General features: G+C 38.0%; 2 protein-coding genes and 1 long non-coding RNA gene across 7 annotated transcripts in view; 1 reads left to right on the top strand and 2 right to left on the bottom strand.

The window, feature by feature from the left end:
* The first annotated feature begins 1,078 nt into the window (after positions 1 to 1,078).
* Positions 1,079 to 21,493, top strand: LOC127444701 (mast/stem cell growth factor receptor kita-like). Its single transcript, XM_051704245.1, has 21 exons — positions 1,079 to 1,150; positions 3,661 to 3,930; positions 4,317 to 4,601; positions 5,480 to 5,619; positions 6,791 to 6,959; positions 7,136 to 7,316; positions 8,366 to 8,481; positions 8,598 to 8,712; positions 8,950 to 9,134; positions 10,812 to 10,918; positions 11,666 to 11,792; positions 12,462 to 12,566; positions 12,731 to 12,841; positions 16,110 to 16,248; positions 16,368 to 16,429; positions 16,528 to 16,628; positions 17,090 to 17,212; positions 18,343 to 18,454; positions 18,558 to 18,657; positions 19,480 to 19,585; positions 19,707 to 21,493. Exons 1-21 carry the CDS (start codon positions 1,096 to 1,098, stop codon positions 19,860 to 19,862), a joined length of 2,865 nt encoding a protein of 954 aa, XP_051560205.1. The 5' UTR covers positions 1,079 to 1,095; the 3' UTR covers positions 19,863 to 21,493.
* LOC127444703 (uncharacterized) lies at positions 17,248 to 19,848 on the bottom strand. 2 transcript variants are annotated; one of them, XR_007897873.1, is made up of 3 exons: positions 19,713 to 19,848; positions 19,477 to 19,561; positions 17,248 to 18,597 (listed from the first exon to the last, which is right to left on the bottom strand). It is a non-coding gene; the product is annotated as an uncharacterized LOC127444703 (long non-coding RNA). The 2 variants fall into 2 exon arrangements; XR_007897872.1 differs by having other exon boundaries at positions 19,477 to 19,564; positions 19,713 to 19,813.
* Positions 21,494 to 21,649: 156 nt separating the features above from the next.
* The window catches only part of LOC127444702 (circadian locomoter output cycles protein kaput-like), a 32,662-nt gene continuing 29,228 nt past the window's right edge, over positions 21,650 to 25,083 (bottom strand). For all 4 annotated transcript variants that reach the window (XM_051704248.1, XM_051704247.1, XM_051704246.1 and 1 more), the window contains one exon: positions 21,650 to 24,042. In XM_051704248.1, the coding sequence (XP_051560208.1) occupies positions 23,836 to 24,042 (207 nt within the window). In that variant the 3' untranslated portion in view covers positions 21,650 to 23,835. The remainder of the gene's footprint in view (positions 24,043 to 25,083) is intronic.

Consider the following 25,083-nt stretch of genomic DNA (forward strand, 5'->3'; position numbering starts at 1 on the left):
TATATGTTAAAAGATCAAGGAAAGTTTGATTCCTCATATCATGGCCCCTTTAAAGGATGCTGTTTCTCTTTAGAATGGCAAAGTGATCACATATCTATAAAAGAAGGAATGAGTCACCTCTGAAAAGACAGACCAGTGAGTCAGCATCTTCATCTCTCTCACAAACAGCCTGCGGATGATGAGTAAGGACCTATCAGTATCAAAAACCTGTTCTGATTCATGAATAATTAATCAAACACAAGGTCTGCATTGCACTCAGACAACATATATACACACACCGCATAACAAGCCTACAGGTGTCACACATAAAGTAGAAAGACAATTGACTTAAAAGGCCAACATATCCGTCAAGTCACAATTACTGTGTTAAACTGAAGGAAAACTGTATCAGAATTGAGAGTGTATCTGTTTAGAATGGGTCATGTAAACACACACATCTCGTAAGATGATTCTGATGCAGCAGACAGCACGTCATCATTACAGAGCTGCAACATTTTTAACTCTATCGATTAATGTGTGCATGAGAGGGCAGACAGCGAAATACATTTTAAATCCATGATAGGAGTCCTTGGCAACGCAGAGGTGACTGAACTGCTGAATTGCCTCAAGAGATGTGACACTGCCCAAAATCCTCCACTTAAGATAATGAATATTGCAATTTATCCCCTTAACTACGCCAGTTCTAATTCAGATTCTGTTTCAGTTTCCTGTAAGAACAGGTCAGCTGGACTGGATGATGAACAGCACTGGTGTACACCAAAGACCTTGATCAAAACAAATGTTTCTCATTGGCAGTTGGGACAGAGAGAGAGAGAGAGAGAGAGAGAGAGAGAACAAGAGAGAAAGAGAGAGAGAGACAGAGAGAGAGAGAGAGAGAGAGAGAGAACAAAAGAGAGAGACAGAGAGATAGAAAGAGAGAGAGAGAGAGAGAAAGAGAGAGATAGATAGATTGACAGACAGAACGGGAGAGAAAGAGAGTGAGAGAGAGATAGATAGAGAGAGAGAGAGAGAGAGAGAGAGAGAGAGAGAGAGAGAGAGAGAGAGTGAGTTTAGGACGCATGGTCAGGTCAGTTGTGGATCAGTCGTGCAAACAGAATGGCTCACGTTTGGTTTCTACGCACAGTTCTACTTTTATTCATTTTACCTGGAGGTAAGAACATACCATTATTAGTTCAGCTGTTCAGATAAAAAAAAAAAAGAAAAAAAAAATACGCATTGTAATTTATTTTTACAAATATGTTGGCGTTGAAATGTCCTTAATAATCCCAATGTGTGTTCAGTTAAATTAGTGAGTAGATCATTAATATCCAATGAATGAGCCGATTGTTTCAGGGTAGATGGTGATGACCGTTCAGAGTTTCCGTCCGTCATTTTTTTAATTTTAATTTCAATTTTTAAATTTTTTTTATCTATGCATTTATTAAACTGGTTAGTAATTCGTTTTAGGTCGTATGAGTAGTTGGTTCATTTGTATATCGCGCGAATCTCGTGTGTTGTGCACGGAGTCAATAATTAATTAGCGTGTAATAAGAGCCGCGTACGTCAAATTAATCCAACTCAAGACGTCCTTATGGGGCCATTCACACCGAACGCGTTTTCGCGTCGATTGTTTTTTTTCTAAGCGCCGCGTCTCGCGCAGGAGTTTTTTAGACGCGTGTCAAGTTAAAAAGAAGTTAAAAACGAGTCTCGAGACACCTGCGCTCATGGTGTTGCCTCTATATATTTTTTAACCATTTTGTGTGAACAGCCCCTAAGAATACTGTCAACAAAACGACCACAACTGAAATACATTCAGAACAGTTAGAGGTCGTGTCACGACTTGTTCTCTCTCTCTGTTTCCTGGTGGAGATTAGAAATGACTGATAGAGCTCCTCCACAAGTTCTTTCCACTTTCCTTTAATTGTCTTAATTAGAGACGTCTTGTTTTAATGGACCGTGGATCATGATGAAATAACAGATATTATAGTAGTCATATTTTAACAATAATACTATAGTCATGGTCGTGACATGATACAGTAATTTGAATGATGGGAGAAGACAGACGTCCTTTATTTTATTATTTACTTATTTGTTTAGTGAACTAATGCTTTCACACTACATTGCTATGGTAGCCCACGGGTGCACAACACTACAAAATTAGCAGAGCAAATAAAAGCCGAAAATACAAGAAATTAAGACACAACACAACAAAAATAAGCCACAACACAACAATGTTATGCCACAACTCATTACAGTTAAGCCACAATATAATTAGCCTAAATTAAGCCGCAACACAACAAATGTATCAGAAAAGAAAGTCTTCATTTTATTTCTTTTTTTATGTATTGTTATTGATATTTTACATAATAATGAGCATTGGGGACACAAACAGGCAATAATAATAAGAACTGTTAACAGAGTAGTAAGAGAGAGAGAGAGAGAGAGAGAGAGAGAGAGAGAGAGAGAGAGAGGAAGAGAGAGAGAGATTTCCTACCCAACACCAGTAAAGTTTTAATGACATCTGATCTGAAAATTCCAGGAGCAAATGGGGTAATGTTCCCAGGAGACACATGAGTGGTGAGGCTGTAACCTTCTGCTTACCTGTACATAGGGTAAAACGGGGCTAAAGGCTCCCTGGGGTAAAAGGCTTGTTTGATTTTATTTTCTCCCAAAACACTAAATAGCAACAAAAACAGGACTTTCCTAAACACATGTTTGACACTATGAACCACAAAAGTTTCCTGATCCATGAGATCATTGCGTTTAATGTCTAAAGGGTGATTTTGAGGCAATTTGATCTCATATTCTGCAATTTTTTAAATACTGCAAATTTGTGTACAGTAACTCTTTGTACAATATTAAATTGCATTTCTTTAAATCTGTTGCAAACTGGCAGTCTGATAATATCCTCCCAGAGATTTTCATCAATGTCATATTTCAGGTTCTTACTCCACGCCGTTCACAGTGAGGTCAGATCATTTGCTTTGTGTTGGCATATCATGGAGTAAAATCTGAATATGAAATGTGCTTAAATTCGTCGTGTTTATTTCCGTTGTGTTTTCATGGCTATTTGGCTATTTTTCTATTAAAAGGAAGTTTGTATTAATACCTCTAGCTTATAGATGTGGGTCAAAAGTATGTTTTTCATTTTCCATATGTTAACATTATAGATAAACATATAGCTTGTTGATGTTCAGATTTATATTTAGTAAAAAAAAAAACACAAAAACAGAAAGTTAATAGCAAGCTGTCATTTAGCAGATATTTTATCCAAAGTGATTTACAGTAAATGGAAGACCAGGGCTATAGTTGTCACACGGGAAAGTTGTCACAAGAGCAGTAATTCTTTGAGTAAGGCTTTGAGTCCAATTACACAAATGTGAATTTTTTCTAGCAGTGGTTTTGTATGTTGCTTTCAGACATCTTGTTCAAAAAATCATCAGGCATCTTGATTAAATCTTGATTAAAATCCTCAGAGCAGAGATTTGCTTAGATACATCAGATGAAAACAAAGACAGCTGTGGGGTTCTTCAGGAGTCATGCAAGCTTTTATAGAGTTATAATAACCACCATTTCTACCATGAGTACCATCTCATTTTCTACCATTTCAAACAATGTAGCGCATCAACTGGACTGACTTAATGTATGCACAGTGAACTGACTTGTGTGTTTGTGTTCTAGGGTGGTTTAAACCTGTTATCACTCCAGATGCCCCTCATCTGGTGATACTCAAAGGTGGACAACTGGAACTCCGTTGTCATGATGATGCAGAGGCAAGCACGGGCAAGGTGCAGTGGCTGCGGGAAAAGGGTCGGCGGATCGATGGGGAGCGAGAGGAAGATGGAGCCAGTGTCATCCTTCTCGCTTTCACACAGATGCAGCATATGGGCCGTTACACCTGTGCGAACACACAAACGGGAGCGAAGAGCTCCATCTACATCTATGTGAAAGGTGTGTTTGAATGTGTATGCTTACGCAGTTGGCCTCAATTCCCACACTTCACTCCTCTTGAAGCAGTATTAAAACTTGAATAGGTCTTTTGTAGCAGCACAAATGCATGCCCTTAAGCCGTTCGCTCAAACCACACCTTAGTGGGAATGTGGTCTTATTTCTTCTATTTGATGTAGGCTTATGGTTAACTGTCATTGAATGATGCAGGTATTTGAACAGTCGGATTGTACAAAAAAGCTCTCGCACACACTCATTGTCTTTCTATGTCCTCATACTTAAATATTTTTCTTTTCCCTCCATATTTTCTAATTTTCTTTCACTCCTTGACCCTTCTCATTACTCTATCTCTAATCTCCCTCTGTCTCTCGATTCACTTTCTTTTGCAGATTTGGAGAATGCATTCGTGCGCTCCATGGTGAACGGTCTTCTGGTGAGGGAAGGAGAGGACTGCACTCTACCTTGTTTAGTAACAGATCCAGCTGTCAGCCACCTGTCCTTGCTGACCTGTGCTGGCTCCGCCCTGCCTGGCGGTCTCAACTACACCACGCATCCTCAGAGAGGGATCACAATCAGAAATGTCTCCAAAGCCTTTGAGGGCTGCTACATTTGTGCAGGGCAGATGGATGGAGTACCAGTGGAATCAAGCCAGTATAACTTGGATGTGCGGCTAGGTGTGTGTAATGTATGGTGGGGTGTATGTTAAGTGGTGGTTCTCAACTGGTTTTACTTCAGCACTCATATTTCACTCTGGACATCAAGTGGTGACCCAACACAGTACCAAAACTGTATCATACAAAAGTAAATAAAAATGGCCTTAAAATGATTACTGATAAATTTCTGCCAAAATACCAAAGTTTTTTGGATGCATAACTTTCGACAAGATATGGGAAGGGTTTTGTCCTTTAAGATTATTATTACACAATTACCTGGAATACTTCATTCATTCATTGGTCAGTCGCTGCATTGACCACTTCGTGCCAGGGTCCTGATCATCCTGAAGAGGTTTATTTTGCAATAATGACTGGCTTACTGTACGTTATTTCTTACTTCCTAGCTATCATAACTATGCACGATTATATGCGTAGTTGCATTTGATCATTTGCATTTAGCTTTGTTTCTCCATGCTGTTTGTGACCTTGTTAGAACAGACATGCAACCTATTTTTGGGTCATAACCCACCTGTTGAGAACCACAGTGTGAGAGGGGAAAGAAGGAGTTGGAGAATGATACAGTATACAAAGTTGAAAGACTTATAGTTACTGTTTTCTGTATATCTTACACTGGCCACAACTGAATGTGATGTTGCAATAATTCAGTATATTATTATCATGTTATACTTCAAAGTGCAACATCATGTTATTATTATCATGTTATACCTCAAAGATGCATAATTGAAATATAAAGTAATAAATTTAATAAAATAGTATTAAATTAGTATTGTAAAATAGTAAAATAGTAGAAGTATAATAGTAATGAAAATAATAAAAAAAATATTTTATGTTACCTTAAAGATGGAAAAAGCTTTAATACATGTTTGTTTGTAAAACAGTCCCAGCGACAGTGCCAGCAGTTAGCCTATCCAGATCAGAAAATGTGATTCTGATCCAGGATCAGGAGTTTGAGCTCAGCTGTAGTACCATCAACATCAACCATGATTTCCACCTCAGCTGGAGCATCCCTTCTGAAGCGGTTAGATACACACACACACACACACACACACACACACACACACACACACACACACACACACACACACACACACACACACACACACATGTTGGTGCAGCTATTATTATGAGGACTCCCTATATACATAATGATTTTTATACTGTACAAACTATAGATTCTATCCCCTAACCCTAACCCTACCCCTAAACCTAATCCTCACAAAAAACGTTCTGCATTTTTATATTTTCAATATAACATCATTTAGCATGTTTTTTAAGCAATTTGTATAATGGGGACACTAGAAATGTCCTCATAAACCACATTTATAGCATAATACCCTTGTAATTACCAGTTTCTAACCTAAAAAAAAAGTCCTCATAAACCACTTAAACCTGCCCACACACACCACACACACACACACACACACACACACACACACACACACACACACACACACACACACACACACACACACTGTTTTCAGCTGTAGCATATGTATATATCCCTTAAGTTGTCCCAAAGTTGTTTCAATGAAAAAATTGTCTTGTCAGCTTTACTTTATTCATTTGGGTTGGGAAAACGTTTTTGTTTGCATTAACTGAAACCACAGTGATTTGTAGTTCCCAGCATGCTTTACACAAAATTGGATGGAGAGAGTAAATATTAAAATTGAGTGTTATTTTGTGTGTTTTTGTGCAAGATTTAGTATTTAATGTTTGTTAAGCTTTAGATAAGTTTCTGTAATATTGGAATTTTGGGGGTTAGCACTGTGGTGAAGAGTTGAGCTTAAGCATAGGTTGATGAGGACAAATACTTAACACTTTTATATTTCTTTGTCCAATGAGCTGTTTTTGTGCTACTCACAGCTGTGTGGTGCAATACATTTACCAATGTCAACGCGAACTGTTGCTAACTTATGCAAATTCAACGCTTATTATCAAGTAAAACAAACATAATATTAATACGTAAAAAAAACAAACAAAAAAAAATCAAAATGGTTTGCATTTACTGAAAATGCTTTTCTTCAATTTACCTGAATTTCTTTAGTTCAAACAACTGAACTGTAGCTTGTTGGAACTACTCAAGACTGTTTCGTTGAACTATTTGACACAGCTTTTTAAAGTAAATCCAACAGTTTATTTTTTTGAGTGTACCTAATGTGGAAAGTTGTATCATCTCAATAACGATTTAGATTGCACTGGAGACCCATAACTCTCACATCCTGCCTGGTTCTCGAGGATATCAGCGCTCAGCAACGCTCTGGATTAAATCTGTGAAGATGAGCGACTCAGGAGTCTTTCGCTGCCAAGCGCAGAACGAGAGGGGCGTCTCCATGGCAACTGTCAATCTGGAAGTTTATGGTGAGAAATGTGAGACAAAGCAAACATACATTGCTTTACTTCTACTCAAATTGTAGTCATTTGCAGTCTTTCAAATATTTATTGGCTTTAAACTCCTTCTTACATTGTGGACAACCCTGCCGTTTGCAGCAAAAAACAACAGGACTGTGGTGTGTTTTTGTGTGTGTCGGTGGCAGAGCGTGGTTTCATTAACCTCACAAAGGGAGAGGACAGTGTGGTGAGAGAGGGTGAAAGCTTGACTCTGAGTGTGGAGATGATGTCATACCCCAAACCCAGTGATGTGTACTGGACCTACAACAACCAACAGCTCAAAAACACATCTGAGCATGTCATTACGCTTCAGAACCAGCAGTACAGGTACACACACCTGCACATGTATTTTAAAGATGGGCATCAGTTGTTGCTTATTCTTTGATTGAAGCTTATCTTAAAACCCCAAAACCAGTATGTCTGTTAGGTGTGTTTTACATCAACATTATTGACGTTAATTAAAAAATTGGTAAACAGACATAAATCTTAAAAGTGCACTTCAAAAACCTGATTTATTCTACTTGGAGTGGGTAACCCTCTTATGGTGGCTTCATTGTGGATATCACATGAATAGCCATTTCTAGTAATTCGACTACTATTCAAGTTACTAATAACAATTATAGTAAGTTTACTTTGAGATGGAACTAAACAAAAGATCAAAAAAAGCTCCATTGTGAAGCATCAGCAATTAATAAACAAACTTAATGCATCCACACCAGCAGGTGTCAGTATAAAGTCTTAGATCACTGGGAGGAATAAGAACCAGCAAACCATAAACAAAAACTTACAGAAAAAACTGACCCTGCGTCCGAATTTGCCTACTATCACAGTATGTACTGTATTTTATGAAGGACACACTACTTCGGTTAACCAGTACATTCTTTAGGTATGCATTCGAGTAATATAAATAGATTTCGGACATACTTCATCCGGGGATGTGGGTATTGACCCGTGACCAGAATATATGACGGAAGAACAACAACGCAAAAATAATCTACTCTGGTTTTGTTAAACAAGCACCATTTTAGCACAAGGAGGAACTTTCTTGGTATATACGTATACTGTAGCACTTACAGTTGAATAGATCCACCCAACTCGTGGTTCAACATCGCTTTTTTAAATCCAGCTTTTTGAACGTGATGTCGCCTCTTATGGGATCGTAAAGTGTCCAGTTGATCCGCACTTCAAAGTCTCGCTGGAAAAAGTAGGTCATCCGGGTTATTTCTCGCTTAATGTTTTATGAATACTGAGGATACGGACAAAGTACTCCACTGGCATACAGTTTTTGGCAAACTATATTGTAGTGAAGTATGGATATTCGGATGCAGCGTCACATACAAGTAAGACATTGAGCATTGCATATGTAAACGTTTCAGGTACATCAGTGAACTAAGGCTGGTTCGAGTTCATGGGTCAGAGGGTGGGATCTACACTTTCTCAGCCTATCACAAATATGCATCTGTCAATCAGTCATTCACCGTCCATGTAATATGTGAGTTCAGAAAAAATAAAGGATTATATTTCTTCATTGTAATACAGTCTTTATGTAAATACAGTGGTTGTTTGTTTACTTTTCTACTTTTTTCCTTCTCTCGCTCTCTCATTCAGGTAAACCTGTGATTGTTTCCCAGGAGGGGCCGGTTGATGGACAGGTGAGGTGTGTTGCTTCAGGATATCCTGTCCCCAAAATATCTTGGTATTACTGCGAGCCGCCACATACACGGTATGACTCACACACAAACTGATTTAAGCCACTCACGTGTAACAGCCATAAATTACCTCACTTCTCTAGTAAATGCATCATACCATAGTTTTGGTCTCAAGAGATTGAAGTGTCACAAAACCACTTAGAACTGGAAATGGTATAATAAAATGTGGTAAATACGTTCTACGATCATTGTGATTGCGATCAGTAATTAATGCTTTATAGCATTAATTAAAACTCTCTGACCTCTGACAGGTGCTCCCACCTGTTGAACGCGACACAGGCAGATGAGGAGGTTGCTGTGATAACAGTGTCAGGGTCAGAGTTCGGACGGAGCGAGGTGGAGAGTCGACTTAATGTCAGCAAAGGGAAATATCACACTCTTGAGTGTGTGGCAACAACGCAGGGCGAGCAGGCCTACACTCTCTTTTCCATTAGTGGTGAGACACACACACACACACACACACACACACACACACACACACACACACACACACACACACACAGACTCATCTAACTGAGGATATATCAGACTTCTGTTGTTTTTATATAAAGCTAATTACAGGTACTTCAGACTAACCTAACCACAACCCTACCCCTAGAAGAAAATTTTTACATTTTTAGAATAAATAAAGCACTATTTTTTAAATTTATGAACAATTTTTACCTTTAAAGATGTGCCCAAAAGGCGGTTTTGGTTGACACTTTGTTTTACAGTGTTCATGTTTCTGTGTATTTACATAAGTAATTACTGAGCGATATTGGTTAACTTATGTACTGTGTCATTTAATTGTTGATCTGCTTATACATACATATTCTTAAAGTTATTTCTATAGCATTTAACAATAGTAACCTGTAATATGTGTAACACAGACACAGATTGTAAAATGATCAAATAACTTCTAACTCTTTATATATCTAATATAGTTGTCAGCTGTATATCAGGCTATATCAGCTTTTTTGATTATGAATTACAGTATCGAGCTGACCTACAGATTTCTTCTCTGCAGATCAAGTTATGTTTATGGTTTATAGGGATATTGTTTGTCTCACCACAAGCAAACCGCTCCAGAGTTCATTTGCAATCGGATGGTGGTCTTGGACCGATTTATTTTGTGCAGATCCGAGTGCGATTGCCATGTTCATATATGCCTATACGAACTGAACCAAGGGAGAAAACACACCAGGTTCCAAAACAAACGCTCCAAATGAGCCAGATGTGCAATTCATGGAGTAAACGTACCTTGTGAAAGTGTGTGATTGTGTATTTATCCCCTATGCAGCTTTCAGTGAGTATGTGTATCCGCTTTCTGATGTCATTCTAGTGTAGGACAGAAAGGCAAGAAAACGCCTGGTGACAGAATCACTATGGATTACAATCAGCATTTGTGATGATATGCAGATTGAGATCAGAGATGAAAACATTCAGTTTAGCTTGACCTTGTGTCAGTTCTTTAATAAAAGAAGCTCATTGGTCACTTGAAGGGAACACAAGACCCTGACTCTGTGACAGAATTATTTTTTCTAACAGTTTTGATGTGCTTTTCCATTCCATGGTCAAGTGATTAACGACCTCCCACTGAGACATGCTAATGTGCGCTTCGTCTCCTTCCACGTGGCCTATGATTATGTTAATGAAGCTCACACCTGAAAATCATTGAAAAAATCTGCTAGTGTGGCACTGGCTTAAAAGTAACCCCCTCCCCCCAACATACACAAACAAATGTGCTTTTTCTGTTGAGGTGAGCTGTTTCCACCTTACAGTGTTGTTGAGAGCAGGATATAGACATGAACCTGTTCACACCCAAACACAAACACACACAGCTGGTAACAGATAATCCCTGTACGTTCTCAGACACATACACAGGCTTGTTGACATATCTGGGGGGATTATTATTTTGTGCAGTGTGTGCACATTAGGATTTGAAACTGACACTAAGCTTTAAAAATCCTCTGAACAACAGATTCAGACACTCACACATAAACGTTAGCCTTATTAACATGGCAAAGTGAGTTAAGAAGCATTACACTGTTTTGGTTTTAAAAATGTACTGTATTTGTGAGTGTGTATATCCATGGATGTGTGTTGATGTGTGGGCATTTGTTTCTCTATCCAGAACGAACTGTACCTCATAAACTCTTTACACCTCTGTTGTCTGGTGTTGTGTCTACTGCTGTTCTGCTTAGCTTCATTTTGGTGGTTCTGCTCTACAAATACATGCAGGTAGTTAATCAAACACACACACACAGGCACACACACAACAGATTGTTATATAGATTGTATATATACTGTAACTGTGTACTCCGTTCACACTTAGTATGAAGTAGCTCCAATAGAATGCAACAACAGAGTTCTGAAAGTACAAATCTAAGCTCAGAGATTGTTAGGCAATAATATATGTTTCTAAAAAATCTGTTAGTCTGATTTCAACTTTTTTTTCAACAAAAAAAACAACAACATGTTTAATGGGAAAATTCCTAGTGAAGAACTACACTACCCATAATCCTGAAGAGAGATCCACCAATCAGAAAAGCTGTTATTAATGTTAAAAGCAGCAAAAGAGAATGACATAATCGAAACACTTTCAAACTACTTATATATTTGTATTTATTCAGATATTTTGCATTCAGCTTACAATGAATTGGTTTTTATACTTGTATAATCAATGACTATAAGTCTATAGTTTTATATTCTGCTATCGTTTCTGATTCGATTATGTCATTCACAATTCTTCGTGGAAGGAGTAGCTCATTCTCTTTTAAATACATTTCAAACAAAGTTTACAGTCTTTTTGCTTTTTCTACACTCTTTAGTGAAGATTTATTTAAATCCTTATGGGAAAAATATTTCTGGAAACAAATCCGCTGAAAAAGTGGGCGATCACTGTTGTGCTCTAATGTTAGTAATAGTTAAGAAAAATGACTTCTGTTTTTGTTTATTGTCTGCTTGTCATTATTTACTTTGTCATAGAAACCCAAATATGAGATCCACTGGAAGGTGATAGACAGCTTTGATGGCAACAATTATACCTACATAGACCCTACGCAGCTGCCTTATGACCCCAAATGGGAGTTTCCACGAGAAAGACTGCGTTTTGGTAAACACACACACACACACACACAAACTTGTTTTGATATCATTGTGGGGACTCTCCATAGACTTCCATGCATTTTATGGATTTTGTACAGATCAAGTGATAATTTCTATCCCCTAACCCTACCCCTAAATCTAACCCTCACAGAAACCTTTTTGCATTTTTACATTTTCAAAAAAACATTGTTTAGTATGTTTAATAAGCCATTTCCCTCGTGGGGACCACTGGCTGGGTCTCACAATGTAGTATAAACATGTACACACACACACACACACACACACACACACAACTTCCTTTCCAGTCCAAAAGGACCATTAATTGAAACTAAGCTGCAAAAACTCTTGAATTGAATTTCCACAATTTTCTAATGCCAGACAGTGTGTGTAGTACCTAATGCTCTGCATATCAGTCCACATTATAAGTAGGCCTCTTCACTGGGGGGTGGGGGAGGGGTATTATATGAACTCTTTAAAGCTCCACTCTGTAAGATTTAGCTGATTCTTAAATTTTATAGCATGCACTAAATTGCCATGAATAATCATGATGTTGCCGTTAGCATGCACAAGAGCAATAAATGTGCTTTTCTAGTGAACCACATTGAACTATTGCGCTTACTGTGAAGTCAATATTGAAAAAACTTTTGAATGTTTTTTTTTTAATGTTATGGTGAAGGAAAAATTCTTGGATCTGGAGCATTTGGTAAAGTGGTCGCGGCGACAGCATATGGACTCTGCTCAGCAGACACAGTGACCACTGTTGCTGTAAAAATGCTAAAATGTGAGTATTTATCTAGATATATATGTCTGAGTTGATGTACATATAGACAATTCCAAACATTAGTTTTCCAAAAAAGGATAACTTAGTTTAATGTTTTACTCATGTTTTTTTTAAATCTAATTTGTATTTATTCAAATCTCTGTGTATGTGGATTTTGTCCAAAGCGAGCGCTCATTTGACTGAGAAAGAGGCTCTAATGTCTGAGCTGAAAGTTCTGAGTTACCTTGGCAACCATATAAACATTGTCAACTTGCTTGGAGCCTGTACAGTAGGAGGTAAGGGCTTAAAAGTGTTTAATTCTGATTAACACTTTTATTGATTCAGACACATGAAACAGAAAAGCAAACACATATACACCAAAACAGTTTTAATCCCCATAATTCCCTTTCGCCCTCCCAATCCCCAACCCCACCCTGACCCTCAACAAATATCCCTTTTGTCCAACTTGAGAATACACACATAACAAAACAAAAATAAAACAAAAAATATATATATGAAAAATAAAAACATTAAAATCACACACATTTAAAACTACACATCTCTCTCCACTTCCCCTCCCTGAGAGCCTTTCAAAAATGCCAAATAGCTGCCCCATTTATTATTAAATAACTCTTAAGTTTCCCTGCCTTCTATATGACATTTCTTCGAATGCCGCCACCCTTCCCATCTCTGTGCATCACTCCTGAAATGAGGGCACTCCAGCCGACTTCCATACCCTAAGGATGACCTGCCTGCCGATCATAACGCTGGCTAGGACCCAATTTTTTATATATTTATCCCCTATGTTAATGACTCCCCCATCGCCTAAAATACAGAGTCTGGGGCAAAATTAAATTTGAGTGTCCAATATGTCACACATAAAACTCTGAACCCTCAACCAAAAATGTTGGATCTTAACACACCACCAAAAACTTAGGTTGTGTCCCCATCTTCTGATTGGCATTGCCAGTAGGTGGGTGTGTCTTTGAGACCAAGCCTATACAATCTAGAGGGGGTCCAATAGAATAGATGTTAAATCTTAAATTGCATAAGGAGCACCCTTGCATCACTAGGTGTAGACTTGACGTTTTTTAGAATCCTAGCCCACACTCCCTCCTCCAATACCAAGTTTAACTCTTTCTCCCATAATCTCTTGATAGAAGTTAAAGCTCTGTCCCCCAGACTCTGAAGTAGCAGGGTGTAATACACTGATGCCTCATGCCCTTTTCCAAAAGCAGTAATTACCACTTCCAGAGTATCTGCCGCTTTAGGGGTGTGTATGCTACTCCCAAATATAGGACAAAGCAGGTGGCACAGCTGTAAATACCTAAAGAATTGAGACCTGGGAATCCCAAAATGTTGAACCATATTTTCAAAGGATCTCAACACCCCACTCTCATACAAGTCACCGAGCGTACTAACCTCCCTCACAATCCACTCTAACCAGCAGAAAGGGGACTTACTGATACATAATTTTGGGTTCAGCCATATGCTCAAAGCAACATTTAAATAAATGTCTGAATTAAACACTCTGGACACTTTTGTCCATACCGAGTGCAAATGCGAGATAACAGGATGTAACTTAACTTCTCCGGTTAGTTTGATAGAAAGGCTTTGCAATGACGAAATAGGGGTAAGAACTTCCTGTTCAATACAAAACCAGGGAGGAGCTCCCTCAGGAGGAAGCGACCAATGAGCCAAATGTCTGAGACCAAATGCATAACAATAAAACAAAATCTTGGGTAGGCCTAGCCCACCTTTGTCAGTATGCCTATGTAACTTGCTGAAATGTAATCTGGGACGTTTACCATTCCAAATGAAGGACTTCAATCAAATTGCTTGAAATAAGAGAACGGGAGATCTACAGGGACTGATTGTAGCAGGTAGTTGAATTTTGGAATACAATTAATTTTAATAACATTAACCTTCCCAATCATAGATAAATGTAATGAAGCCCACCTGCCCACATCGCTCGAAAACCTTTTTATTAAAGGGTCAAAATGAACTCTAACTAAATCACACAAACACAGAAATTTTGAAGATTGTTCACACTCCCCTTTTCCATACAACGACAGCTGTCAAACACCATAAAATTACTATTTAAGTAGATATGACTTGTGCACTTTATTCCAAATATTATGATTTGTGTAAGGAACTAATTGAAATTTAAGTTAAAGGGATAGTTCACCCAAAAATTCTCTCATCATTTACTCACCCTCATGATATCCCAGATGTGTATGACTTTCTTTCTTCAGCAGAACACATTTGAAGAAAAATATAGCTTATCTAAGTAGGTCCTTAAAATGCAAGTGTATGGTGATTTGACTTTTGAAGCTTCAAAAATCACAGACAATCAGCATAAATGGCATCAATACGACACCAAGTGTTAAATTAATGTCTTCTAAAGCGACACAATCGAATTTGGTGTGAAAAATATAAATATTTATGTACTTTTTAAATCATGCTTCTGGTGAGCAGCGGTACGTGCGTGTGACTTAATTGCATTGGCGTTTGAAACACGCGAGAACTGACGTACGTGCATCTCTGCCGAAGAGCAACGCTGTTTACAAGTGAGGAGGAGGAACGCTATACGGAAACTTTGTTGGTTTCGGTTTAAATCTGTTATTATCCGTTTTTTTTACTCACAATGGTGCAGTTTTGTGCTTATCCTTGATGTCTCAACAGAGAGAAGAATGTGAGATTACCTCAGTATCCATGGCAACGCGAATACATCACACGAGAGACTGCATGGACTCCACACTCTCGTGAAGCTTACCCAAAGCGTTGGATTATAGTTAAAAAGTACTTAAAAATTGATCTTTTTCACACCAAAAGTGATCGTATCACTTTAGAAGACATTAATTTACAACCCCAATTCCAAAAAAGTTCAGTATGAAAAATGCAAATAAAAGCAAAAAGGAACGATCCTTGCTCTTGAAGGACTAGGCTGTTTTTGGAGGCTCCTTATATACTATGACACAATTGCCTCACCTGTTTAACATCTCCTGTTTCACATCGCCATGTTATTTTAACTCATCAAATTGTTATTAGTCTCAAATTGCCCCTGTATCAACTTTTTTGGAGCATGTTGCAATTATCTCATTTGAAAAAAACAAAAAAAACAAAGAAATTCACAAGGTAAAACATCATATAATGTGTAATTGTAGTGTTTTCAGTTTAGCAAAGGGTGAATATAATTTACAAATCACTCTTTTTTTTATTAGCATTTTTCATACTGTCCCAACTTTTTCGGAATTGGGGTTGTAACTGCTGGAGTCGTATCGATGACGTTTATGCTGACTGTCTGTGATTTTTGGATCTTTAAAAGTGAAATCGCCATTCACTTGCATATTAAGGACCTACTGAGCTAAGATATTTTCAAATAATTTTTTCAAATGTGTTCTGTTGAAGAAAGAAAGTCATACACACCTCATGAGGGTAATTAATGAGAGAATTTTCATTTTTGGGTGAACCATCCCTTTAAGAAATAGCCTACTGTTTGTGCCTTTTAAGATAATTTTAAATGATTAAATTAAGTTTATGGAACATTTCCTTTTCCAACAGGCCCTACTCTGGTGATCACAGAATACTGTTGCTATGGTGACCTGTTGAACTTCCTTAGAAGAAAGAGGGATGCATTTTTCAGTTCCAAAACAGGAGATGGATATTACAAAAATTTGCTCAGCCAAACACAGCCTTCAAGGTGGTAGATGAGTGTGTCTGTGACATAGTCTAACATTTGTGAGAGACTAGATGTCCTTTGTTATGTAGTTGTAATGTAATACACCATCTATTGTACTGTATGTGTGTGTGTGCACACAGAGAAGCCACTGATAATGGTTACATGCCCATGAGGTCGTATCAGAAGAGATCAAATCAGACAGGTAGGCCCATCCCAACAGAATAAAAACAAATTACAGCCACTTTTCACAGCATTTTCCATTATATTACACTTTCCAATCTGTATAATCTCTCCTCTCAGAATGGTGTGATGATAAAGATGATCTCTCTTTGGATACTGAAGATTTACTCAGTTTCTCATATCAAGTGGCTAAAGGCATGGACTTCCTCACATCCAAAAATGTAAGAGAGTTTGTGTGTGTATTACATTTATTCACCTCAGTAGTGGTTTTGGTGCAGGTTATACATACAAACCTGGTAATTATGGTGAACCTATTATGTAATAAATCTTGTTAAAATGTGTGAGGTGACACATTTTTGTACAGAGTGAAAAGAGGTGAGATTGTCTCAATAGTGAATGAGTATTTGAAATGAAATACTTCTGCGTTGGCAATTTGGCATGTCCTCCGGTGTGACATGCTATACTCCATCTAAAATTATATTAAACAGCATTTTTCTTTTACAAAGTTTTTTTTTTGCAATTCTATGCATGCAGATTTTAAGAGACTACATTGAATATTTCGCTTATAAAAATGAATTTGTCACACATCAAGACCATCGTCAGCTCCCATATGTTTGTTCTTTTGTTTAATAAATCACAATATACAGTATGTGTGTTTACCAGTATGTGTATGTGTGTTAAGTGTATCCACAGAGATCTGGCCGCCAGGAACGTTTTACTGACTCAGGGTCGGTTAGCAAAGATATGTGACTTTGGTCTGGCTCGTGACATCACTAGAGATTCCAGCTATGTCCTGAGAGGAAATGTGTGTATCCTTCACCACACTCACATCTACTGTCAGGCTCTATATCCATATTCAACTTATCTTTTTAGATTTTACACAGTAAATAACCCATTGATTTAAAGGTGCACTCAGTAATTTTTTCCCCCATTACAAAAGACTTTGACCTTTTTGATGTGAAAGAAAACAAGGCTGTGAGGGATAGACTTACAGTCTCTTCAGTGGCATCCACTGTATAAAGCTCCTAGATCACATCTAATTTTCCACAACTCATGTTTTCTGCAGTTTTCCATTAACTGAAGTTTCTTGGAAAGATGATTTTTTTTTCATTATTTCTTCAGCAGAATGATCCAAAACACTTTAACAGTACAACCCTTTGAAGAGACTGTAAGTTTGTCCCTCACAGCTTTGTTGTCATTCCCGTCAAAAATCAAAGATACCGCTACTGGGGGCCTGGGTAGCTCAGCGAGTAAAGACGCTGACTACCACCCCTAGAGTTTGAATCCAGGGTGTGCTGAGTGACTCCAGTCAGGTCTCCTAGGTAACCAAATTGGCCCAGTTGCTAGGGAGGGTAGAGTCACACGGGGTAACCTCCTCGTGGTCACTATAATGTGGTTCGCTCTCGGTGGGGCGCGTCGTGAGTTGTGCGTGGATGCCGCGGAGAATAGCATGAAGCCTCCACGTGGGCTATGTCTCTGCGGTAACACGCTCAACAAGCCATGTGATAAGATGCGCGGATTGACGTTCTCAGATGCGGAGGCAACTGAGATTTGTCCTCCGGCAACCGGATTGAGGCGAGTACCTATGCCACCACAAGGACTTAGAATGCTTTGGGAACTGGGCATTCGAAATTGGGGAGAAAAAGGAAAAAAAAGGGAAATGGGAAATGCACACAGCAGTCATGCGGGGTCTCAGGAGGTTCATGTTCAAAAATTGGCCCCCTTCGACTTCCACTGTAAGTGCCTCACTGTAACCCAGTGCTTTTTTTTAAATTTTTTTAAAGAAAAAGATGGGCAAGTCAAAATATTTCTTTAATCATGGTTGACTACGAATAGCGCATATCTACAATGGCTTCAATAACCGCACACTATTGCATTCATGTGATGCAATGGAATTCATTGTTCAGCATCTTTAATGATGCGTTTCTTGTTCAGGCATGTCTCCCAGTGAAGTGGATGTCCCCAGAGAGTCTGTTTTCTTGCGTGTACACATTTGAGAGTGATATCTGGTCCTACGGCATCTTACTGTGGGAGATCTTCTCTCTTGGTGTGTACGAGCTGATATCATCCATATTACATGTCAGATTACATGTGCTGAGTGTCTATAAATCACTTGTTATCAGGGTATTATAAGATGAATCTGTCTGCAGGTAACACACCATATCCTGGAGTTCCAGTTGGATCCACATTCTATAAGATGATACAAGATGGATATAGAATGAGCGAGCCTGAGTTTGCCCCAAGTGAAATGTAAGGGAATTTACATTTCATTATATTTGCATGCATATATATTAATATCTGTGTATGTACTCTGGAATTATACAAAACTAGATTTTTTGATGGAAATACCAGTGCTTCCCAGGCAGCATAAGAATAGTGTTAAAGGGGTCATGACATGAGGAATCAATTTTTCCTTGATCTTTTGACATGTAAGAGTCATTGTACTATAAAAACATACTGTAAGTTTCAGAACTCAAAACTTCCTCCTCACAGCAAAAAGAGCTTTTGTTGAAACCAAGCTGCCAAAACGACTCGTTTCATCAGACCGCCTCCACAACAACATATCAACGCCTACTTTACCTAATCACTTCTGTAGCCCCGCCCAGAAGCGGTGAGCAGTAAGATGGCAAGGAGAGAGATCAGGTCAGTCAAGAGCAGAGAGACAATCAGAACAGTGGGCGTTTACTGTCATCTTAAAGGAGAAGTCGCACCAAAACCAAGCGTTTCTGACAGAGGTGTAAAAAGTACAAAAAAACTTTACTAATATTAAAAGTAAGCCACAAGGAACACTTTAAAATAATAAAAAAGGCATGTCATGACCCCTTTAAAGCTTTGGGTAAGCTTAAGTTTGTAAGATAAAGTTTAATAAATAGCACATCTAAGACTGAAATTATATGCAGAAATGTTTGAATTGAGTCTGTACATTAAACGGTTATTTCTGAATTAAGAAATTTTGTGAATACAAAGAAAAATAGAATGGTTGAGGAATATCAATAAAGTGCTGTAAAATCAATACAAGGGTGTGTATATGGGATGCACTTAATAATGAGGCATTTGTGTATGTATTACCAGTTATGAGGTAATGAGATGGTGTTGGAGTGCTGACCCCCTGAAGAGACCAACCTTCAAGAAACTGGTGGAAAGGACTGAACTGCTGCTGTCAGAAACCACCAAACATGTATGTTTTGATTCAGGGCTAGCTCTACAGATCATTCTTAATAGCATTGCTCAAAATATAGTTAAAGATGCTTGCAATATACCAGCTTTTTATTTGGTAAGTTTGCAATTGTGTCTTGCAGGATTACCTGAATCTCAGCACTAGCAGCTGTGAAGCATTTGTTTCTCCAGGCCTGCAGAGGGCGCAAAGGCTGAGTTCAGTGGGCAGCTCAACAGCCTCGACTCAACCACTGCTGCAAGCCACCAATGAAGTTTTCCTGGAACATCAGACTGTATAAAATGTCACAAAGTCACAAAGTTTTTTGTTTTACCTGAAAACCAGTTTACTCATAGGTTTGACTTAAAGCCAATGGCCTTATCCTCCATTTAAGTTCTGACTCCTTTAAAGACTCCATGAAATCGTTTGACGAGCGCAGCTTTTTTTTCCTTTGTTAACGTGCTTCCTGTTAAAACATTTTGAATGGCTCGTTGCTTTTTTAATAGCCAATAGGCTTTAAATACATCACAGCAATGATTCATAATGTGCTACTTGCTAACTAGTCGCAGGTGATATAAGGGGGAGGGACATTCTTATTCTAGAGAGCATTTGATTGGATAAAACGGTGTAGTTCAAGACGAGTCATTATTATATTTAATCCATTCTCCTAGACGAAAAAGACTTTACATTTTAAATGCATACATCATTTATATCAACTTTTGAAAATGAAAGTTTATTTGATCAACTTTTAGGAGCTTCTGTTAGCTTCAAAGCTAATAGACAGGGACTAACGGCCATAAAACTCCCATTTTGATTTCATGGGGTCTTTAATCGTGGCTTATAAAGTGCAATCCCTAGGCTTCTCTGCTCTCTGTTTGGCTCAATGCTACTCCATTGGCCTTGTCTTCCAGTATGTTTCAAATTACTCAAGACTTGCTGCCCAGCATGTCCAGCCATGTAACTCCTTGTAGCTGCTAATGCATTTCTCTAAATGGAGCTGGGCTCCATTTTATTGTATTGATCTACATAGTATTTTGGGTGCACGAGCACCACGGCACCATCCTGAGCCAGGCAAGCATGTAGACATAGAATCGAACAATGTTACCTCAACAGACATTTAGATAAATGACTAACTCTTCTGATGACATCATAGTCACACACTGCACTATGTAATGACTTCATGTTGTGCGCTCTTCAGTTTTCGTTCTTGACTGGGTGAACAACGGCAAATACTTAATTCGACTGAACAGTATGATAGATCAGTGGTAACGACGTTGAACCCAAAGTGAGTCCTGTTTAATGTTTCATTTTCATAAGCACTTATGTAATACCAATGGACTGAGGTTCCTGTACATTTCTCTACTAGTTTCAGCATGTGTAATTACTTTCTCACTGACTGTTATAATGCATTATTGATTTGTAGTGTTACATTGTATCATTGTCTACTGGATTTCCACCTCTTCTGCAAGCTCTTATATTTGTCAGACTTATAAAAGAAAAAGACACATAGGAGATGTTTGCATGCTCGTTTTGGCGATTTTTTTAAAGTTTGGAATTGAATATTTTATTTACATTTGAGCTTTTGAATATTATATGTATGGCATAAATAAAAGGTTGTTTGGATTGCACATTAACATTTGTTGTAATAAAAGACAATGAGTTCCATTCTTTGAACATGGCTAACCTGGCTAGCTGAAGTTTCAGGACAACTCTGTATAAACCAAGATTTCAGTTCTTCAAAGTGAGCTTAAAGCAAGCATAACAGAGCAACATATCAAACCTCTATGTTTGTAGAACAGGACTCTGGTCTCAAAAAAAGAAGTGAAATGTTTTTTGAATGTTGACTGTGACAAATAACTTGAAATGCTTTGAGATTTTAGATTTGACTATGTAAATATCTGATGTGTTAGCTATTTTTTCATCTTGTAGAGTATGTTATGACTGAAGGAAGAGGGCCAGAAGGGAATGATGTAATGGTTTTGATACAGACTAAATGAAAATAAAATGTAAAAAAGAATTTGTATAGTATGAATTGTATATTTTCTTTATGGAAAAATGCAAAAGCAGACACTTCAGTATCACTTGTCATAAGAGAATGTAAATAACATTGTTTGCTTTAATTCAAGACTGAATGTCGTGAAGGGAAAAGGATCAGTTTTTGGTCAATAGACAGAGGACAGTGCTTACAAATGCAGCCACATTGAGGATAATATGATTGCTTTGCGAACATTTGCTTGTGGTTTAATACTTCATGCGCACAGCAATTCAGAATGAACAGAGTGAAAAAAATGTAGGATTAAAACATGATATTAGAAGGGGCGAATATACCATACTCATGTTCACTGAAAACGTATTATTATTATTATTATTATTGTATTATTAACCACTCAACTCTGTAATTAACAACCAACCATCGTTCTATTCTGAAAGCACACAATCATCTGGTTGGACACTGAAATACAAAGTGTACAAAAATAAAGGTAATTCTGGATACAGAAAGTTGTTATGCAAAGTCCTAATCAAGCCTCTCTTTATCCTGTCAGTAGCCTTTTGGGTGGGACTGATTGTACACACACTATGAAACAAATCAGTTCAAAAGTAACAACTAACACACTTGGGGGTTTCAGTGCACGAAAAATCTTATGAGACACAAACAACACAACTATGAAAGAGTACGGGATAGATCAGGGGAAAGTTGGTGTCTACTTGATCAGCATCTTCACAAAATTGGAAGGCCAGAGATCAACACTAGTTCTATACGTTAAAATCTGTTTAGAACCATAAACCATGAACACTTTAACTCTTACTGCTCTTTTAACAGTGCTACCGGTCCATACACAGCCAGACTGTTTACTCTTAGTCCTGTACCATATGAAAATAAAATTGCTTTGGATATTTCTTATATAAAAACCTTTGTCAACAATATGGATTTCTGAGGTATATAGCTAACAAGCCAATGGGGAGACATCTAGAATATTGGAGTTACTGCAACGCAAGAACTGATTGGTCATCGCTTGGGAGAATACATAACCCACACAGCGATATTGGAAGAATCACAAATGGTTATTGATACAATAGCCTACACTTTCTCTCGCCCTCTCTCTCTCTCTCTCTCTCTCTCTCTCTCTACACACACACACACCTTCATAACTTTAAGACTCCAAAACTGCACATTAACCCTGCTTCAGTTTCAATTATAACTTTGCAAATGAAACTAAAATAAGTATAATATAATCATTATTTTCCTGAAAATTGTATCGAAAATGTCAACAGTACTCTGAACTTTTCTCAGTCACACATACACAAATGCTTTGCCTTGTATGCGGCTTCTTGCATAGCTCCCAAAAGCACGAGGGAGAACCGATATGAATGAGGATCGAAAAGCTCATTCACGACACGTTAAATATTCTTTGAGAAATACACGTTCAGTACATCCATGCACACACAAAAACTCAAAAAGACCATTATATCACAATCACTAGAGGGATGGGCCATTTTAGTGTGTATAAACACAGTAAGTGCTATAAGAAATGGGGAAAGGTGCACAGTGCAACTTTTTACGAGACGACTTTGACTCAGCTAAAAAGCAAATGAACATTCAACACACACAACCTGGAAGAAGCAACTCAATTCTGGCACTTAAATTGGAAAACTTCACATCAAATTAAATTTCTCTGCATCAAATGTTCAAAAGAATGTTAGAAATAAACAGAAACTGGGACAATCTGTTTGTACGAGTCAGAGACACAGGGTATATAATAACTTAAGGTACAAAATTTACCTTAGTGCCTATGAAAACCTCCACAACAAACCGTTACACCAACCTAACTATATGTAATGAGGCTATCGTCAGGGAAGGACAAAAGTTTAAAGCATCACTATATGCATAATATAAAAATTTTAAACTTGAGCCCAAAAAATAATATTAAAAATGGAAATCATAAAACTGGTAGTACATTACAAATGAAAGTTTTAACTTTTCATGCAGCATATAAAATATTCAATATCTTGTTATGCTTTTGTTTGTCTATTTACATGGTATGATACACGGTCTGACTGTACAGACAGACTCAGTTCCTTGGGCAGTTTCCACTGAAAGACCATGTAAGGCTAGCAGTCCTTTGCTTTCAGCTGCTGAAATAAATAAGGAGATTGGCACTTCTACCTTCATAACCAGTTTCTAAGAATTTGCCAGGAAGAGGGCTGGCAATCAGTCCAGCATCTGTCCAATAAACACCCAGATGAGACACGATTGGCCGTTGTGTTCATCCATGTTACTGAGACTGGGCATTAGTTTTGTCAGTCTGGTGAGAGGAGGAAGTTTTTTGCTGTTTTTGAGTCTGTGGCTTCAATTGTTGAAGTTGTTGTTGTTGTTGTTGTTGTGTTTGCTGCTGTTGTTGTGAGGGAGTAAATGTGCCTTGCTGCTGAATAGGGAAAGCCTGCAGGATCAGTTGTGCAGATTGGTTGCCATGGAGAAAGCTCTGTCAAATACACAGCAGGAATGTTAGAGACTACAAGCAAGGCTAAAAAATTAGGATTTTTCTTTCTTTCACACAAGCAGTTATTTATAATTAACTCCATGACACCTACAAATTCTATAGGGCTGTGGATCGATTATTTTATTTTTATTATTTAACTAATTAAATTGCAGTTTTTTTTATTTTATTTATTTTTTATCCCCTTTTCTCCCCAATTTGGTATGCCCAATTCCCACTACTTAGCAGGTCCTCGTGGTGGCATGGTTACTCACCTCAATCCAGGTGGTGGAGGACAAGTCTCAGTTGCCTAGGCTTCTGAGACAGTCAATCCGCGCATCTTATCACGTGGCTCGCTGTGCATGACACTGCGGAGACTCACAGCATGTGGAGGCTCATGCTACTCTCCGCGATCCACGCACAAATTACCACGTGCCCCATTGAGAGCGAGAACCACTAATCGCAACCACGAGGAGGTTACCCCTCTCTAGCAACCGGGCCAGTTTGGTTGCTTAGGAGACCTGGTTGGAGTCACACAGCACACCCTGGATTCAAACTCGTGACTTTAGGGGTGGTAGTCAGCGTCAATAATCGCTGAGCTACCCAGGCCCCCAATTACATTAAAATAAATATTAAAATATGATTATAAATATATTTACTTTATACTTTGTCTCAAAGAACTTGCAAGAAATTGGTTGGTCATCATATATTTTAATTATTTAATCTCTTAAACTCAGGGGGGTGCTATGTTGCGAAATAAGTTCCTGGAAACATAATTCAGGCATATGTGGTATCATCTGAAAGCTTAGAATCGTAACTTTTCATAGAACACCATCACTTCTGCATTTATGTTACATAAAATAACAAAATAAGGCCTGTAATCATCCGTGTTGCAAATAAGCGCCACCTAGAGGTAATGTGGTAGAAATACTAATATGAATATAAAGCTCTTTCACATCGCACTTAGATAGACAAGTCATATAACAAATGAAAGCTCTCATTCTCAGCACTGCGACTGTACAGTTTATTTTGTTGCCCTAATACACA

This window comes from Myxocyprinus asiaticus, chromosome 8, assembly GCF_019703515.2.
Source record: "Myxocyprinus asiaticus isolate MX2 ecotype Aquarium Trade chromosome 8, UBuf_Myxa_2, whole genome shotgun sequence".
Lineage (NCBI taxonomy): Eukaryota > Metazoa > Chordata > Actinopteri > Cypriniformes > Catostomidae > Myxocyprinus > Myxocyprinus asiaticus.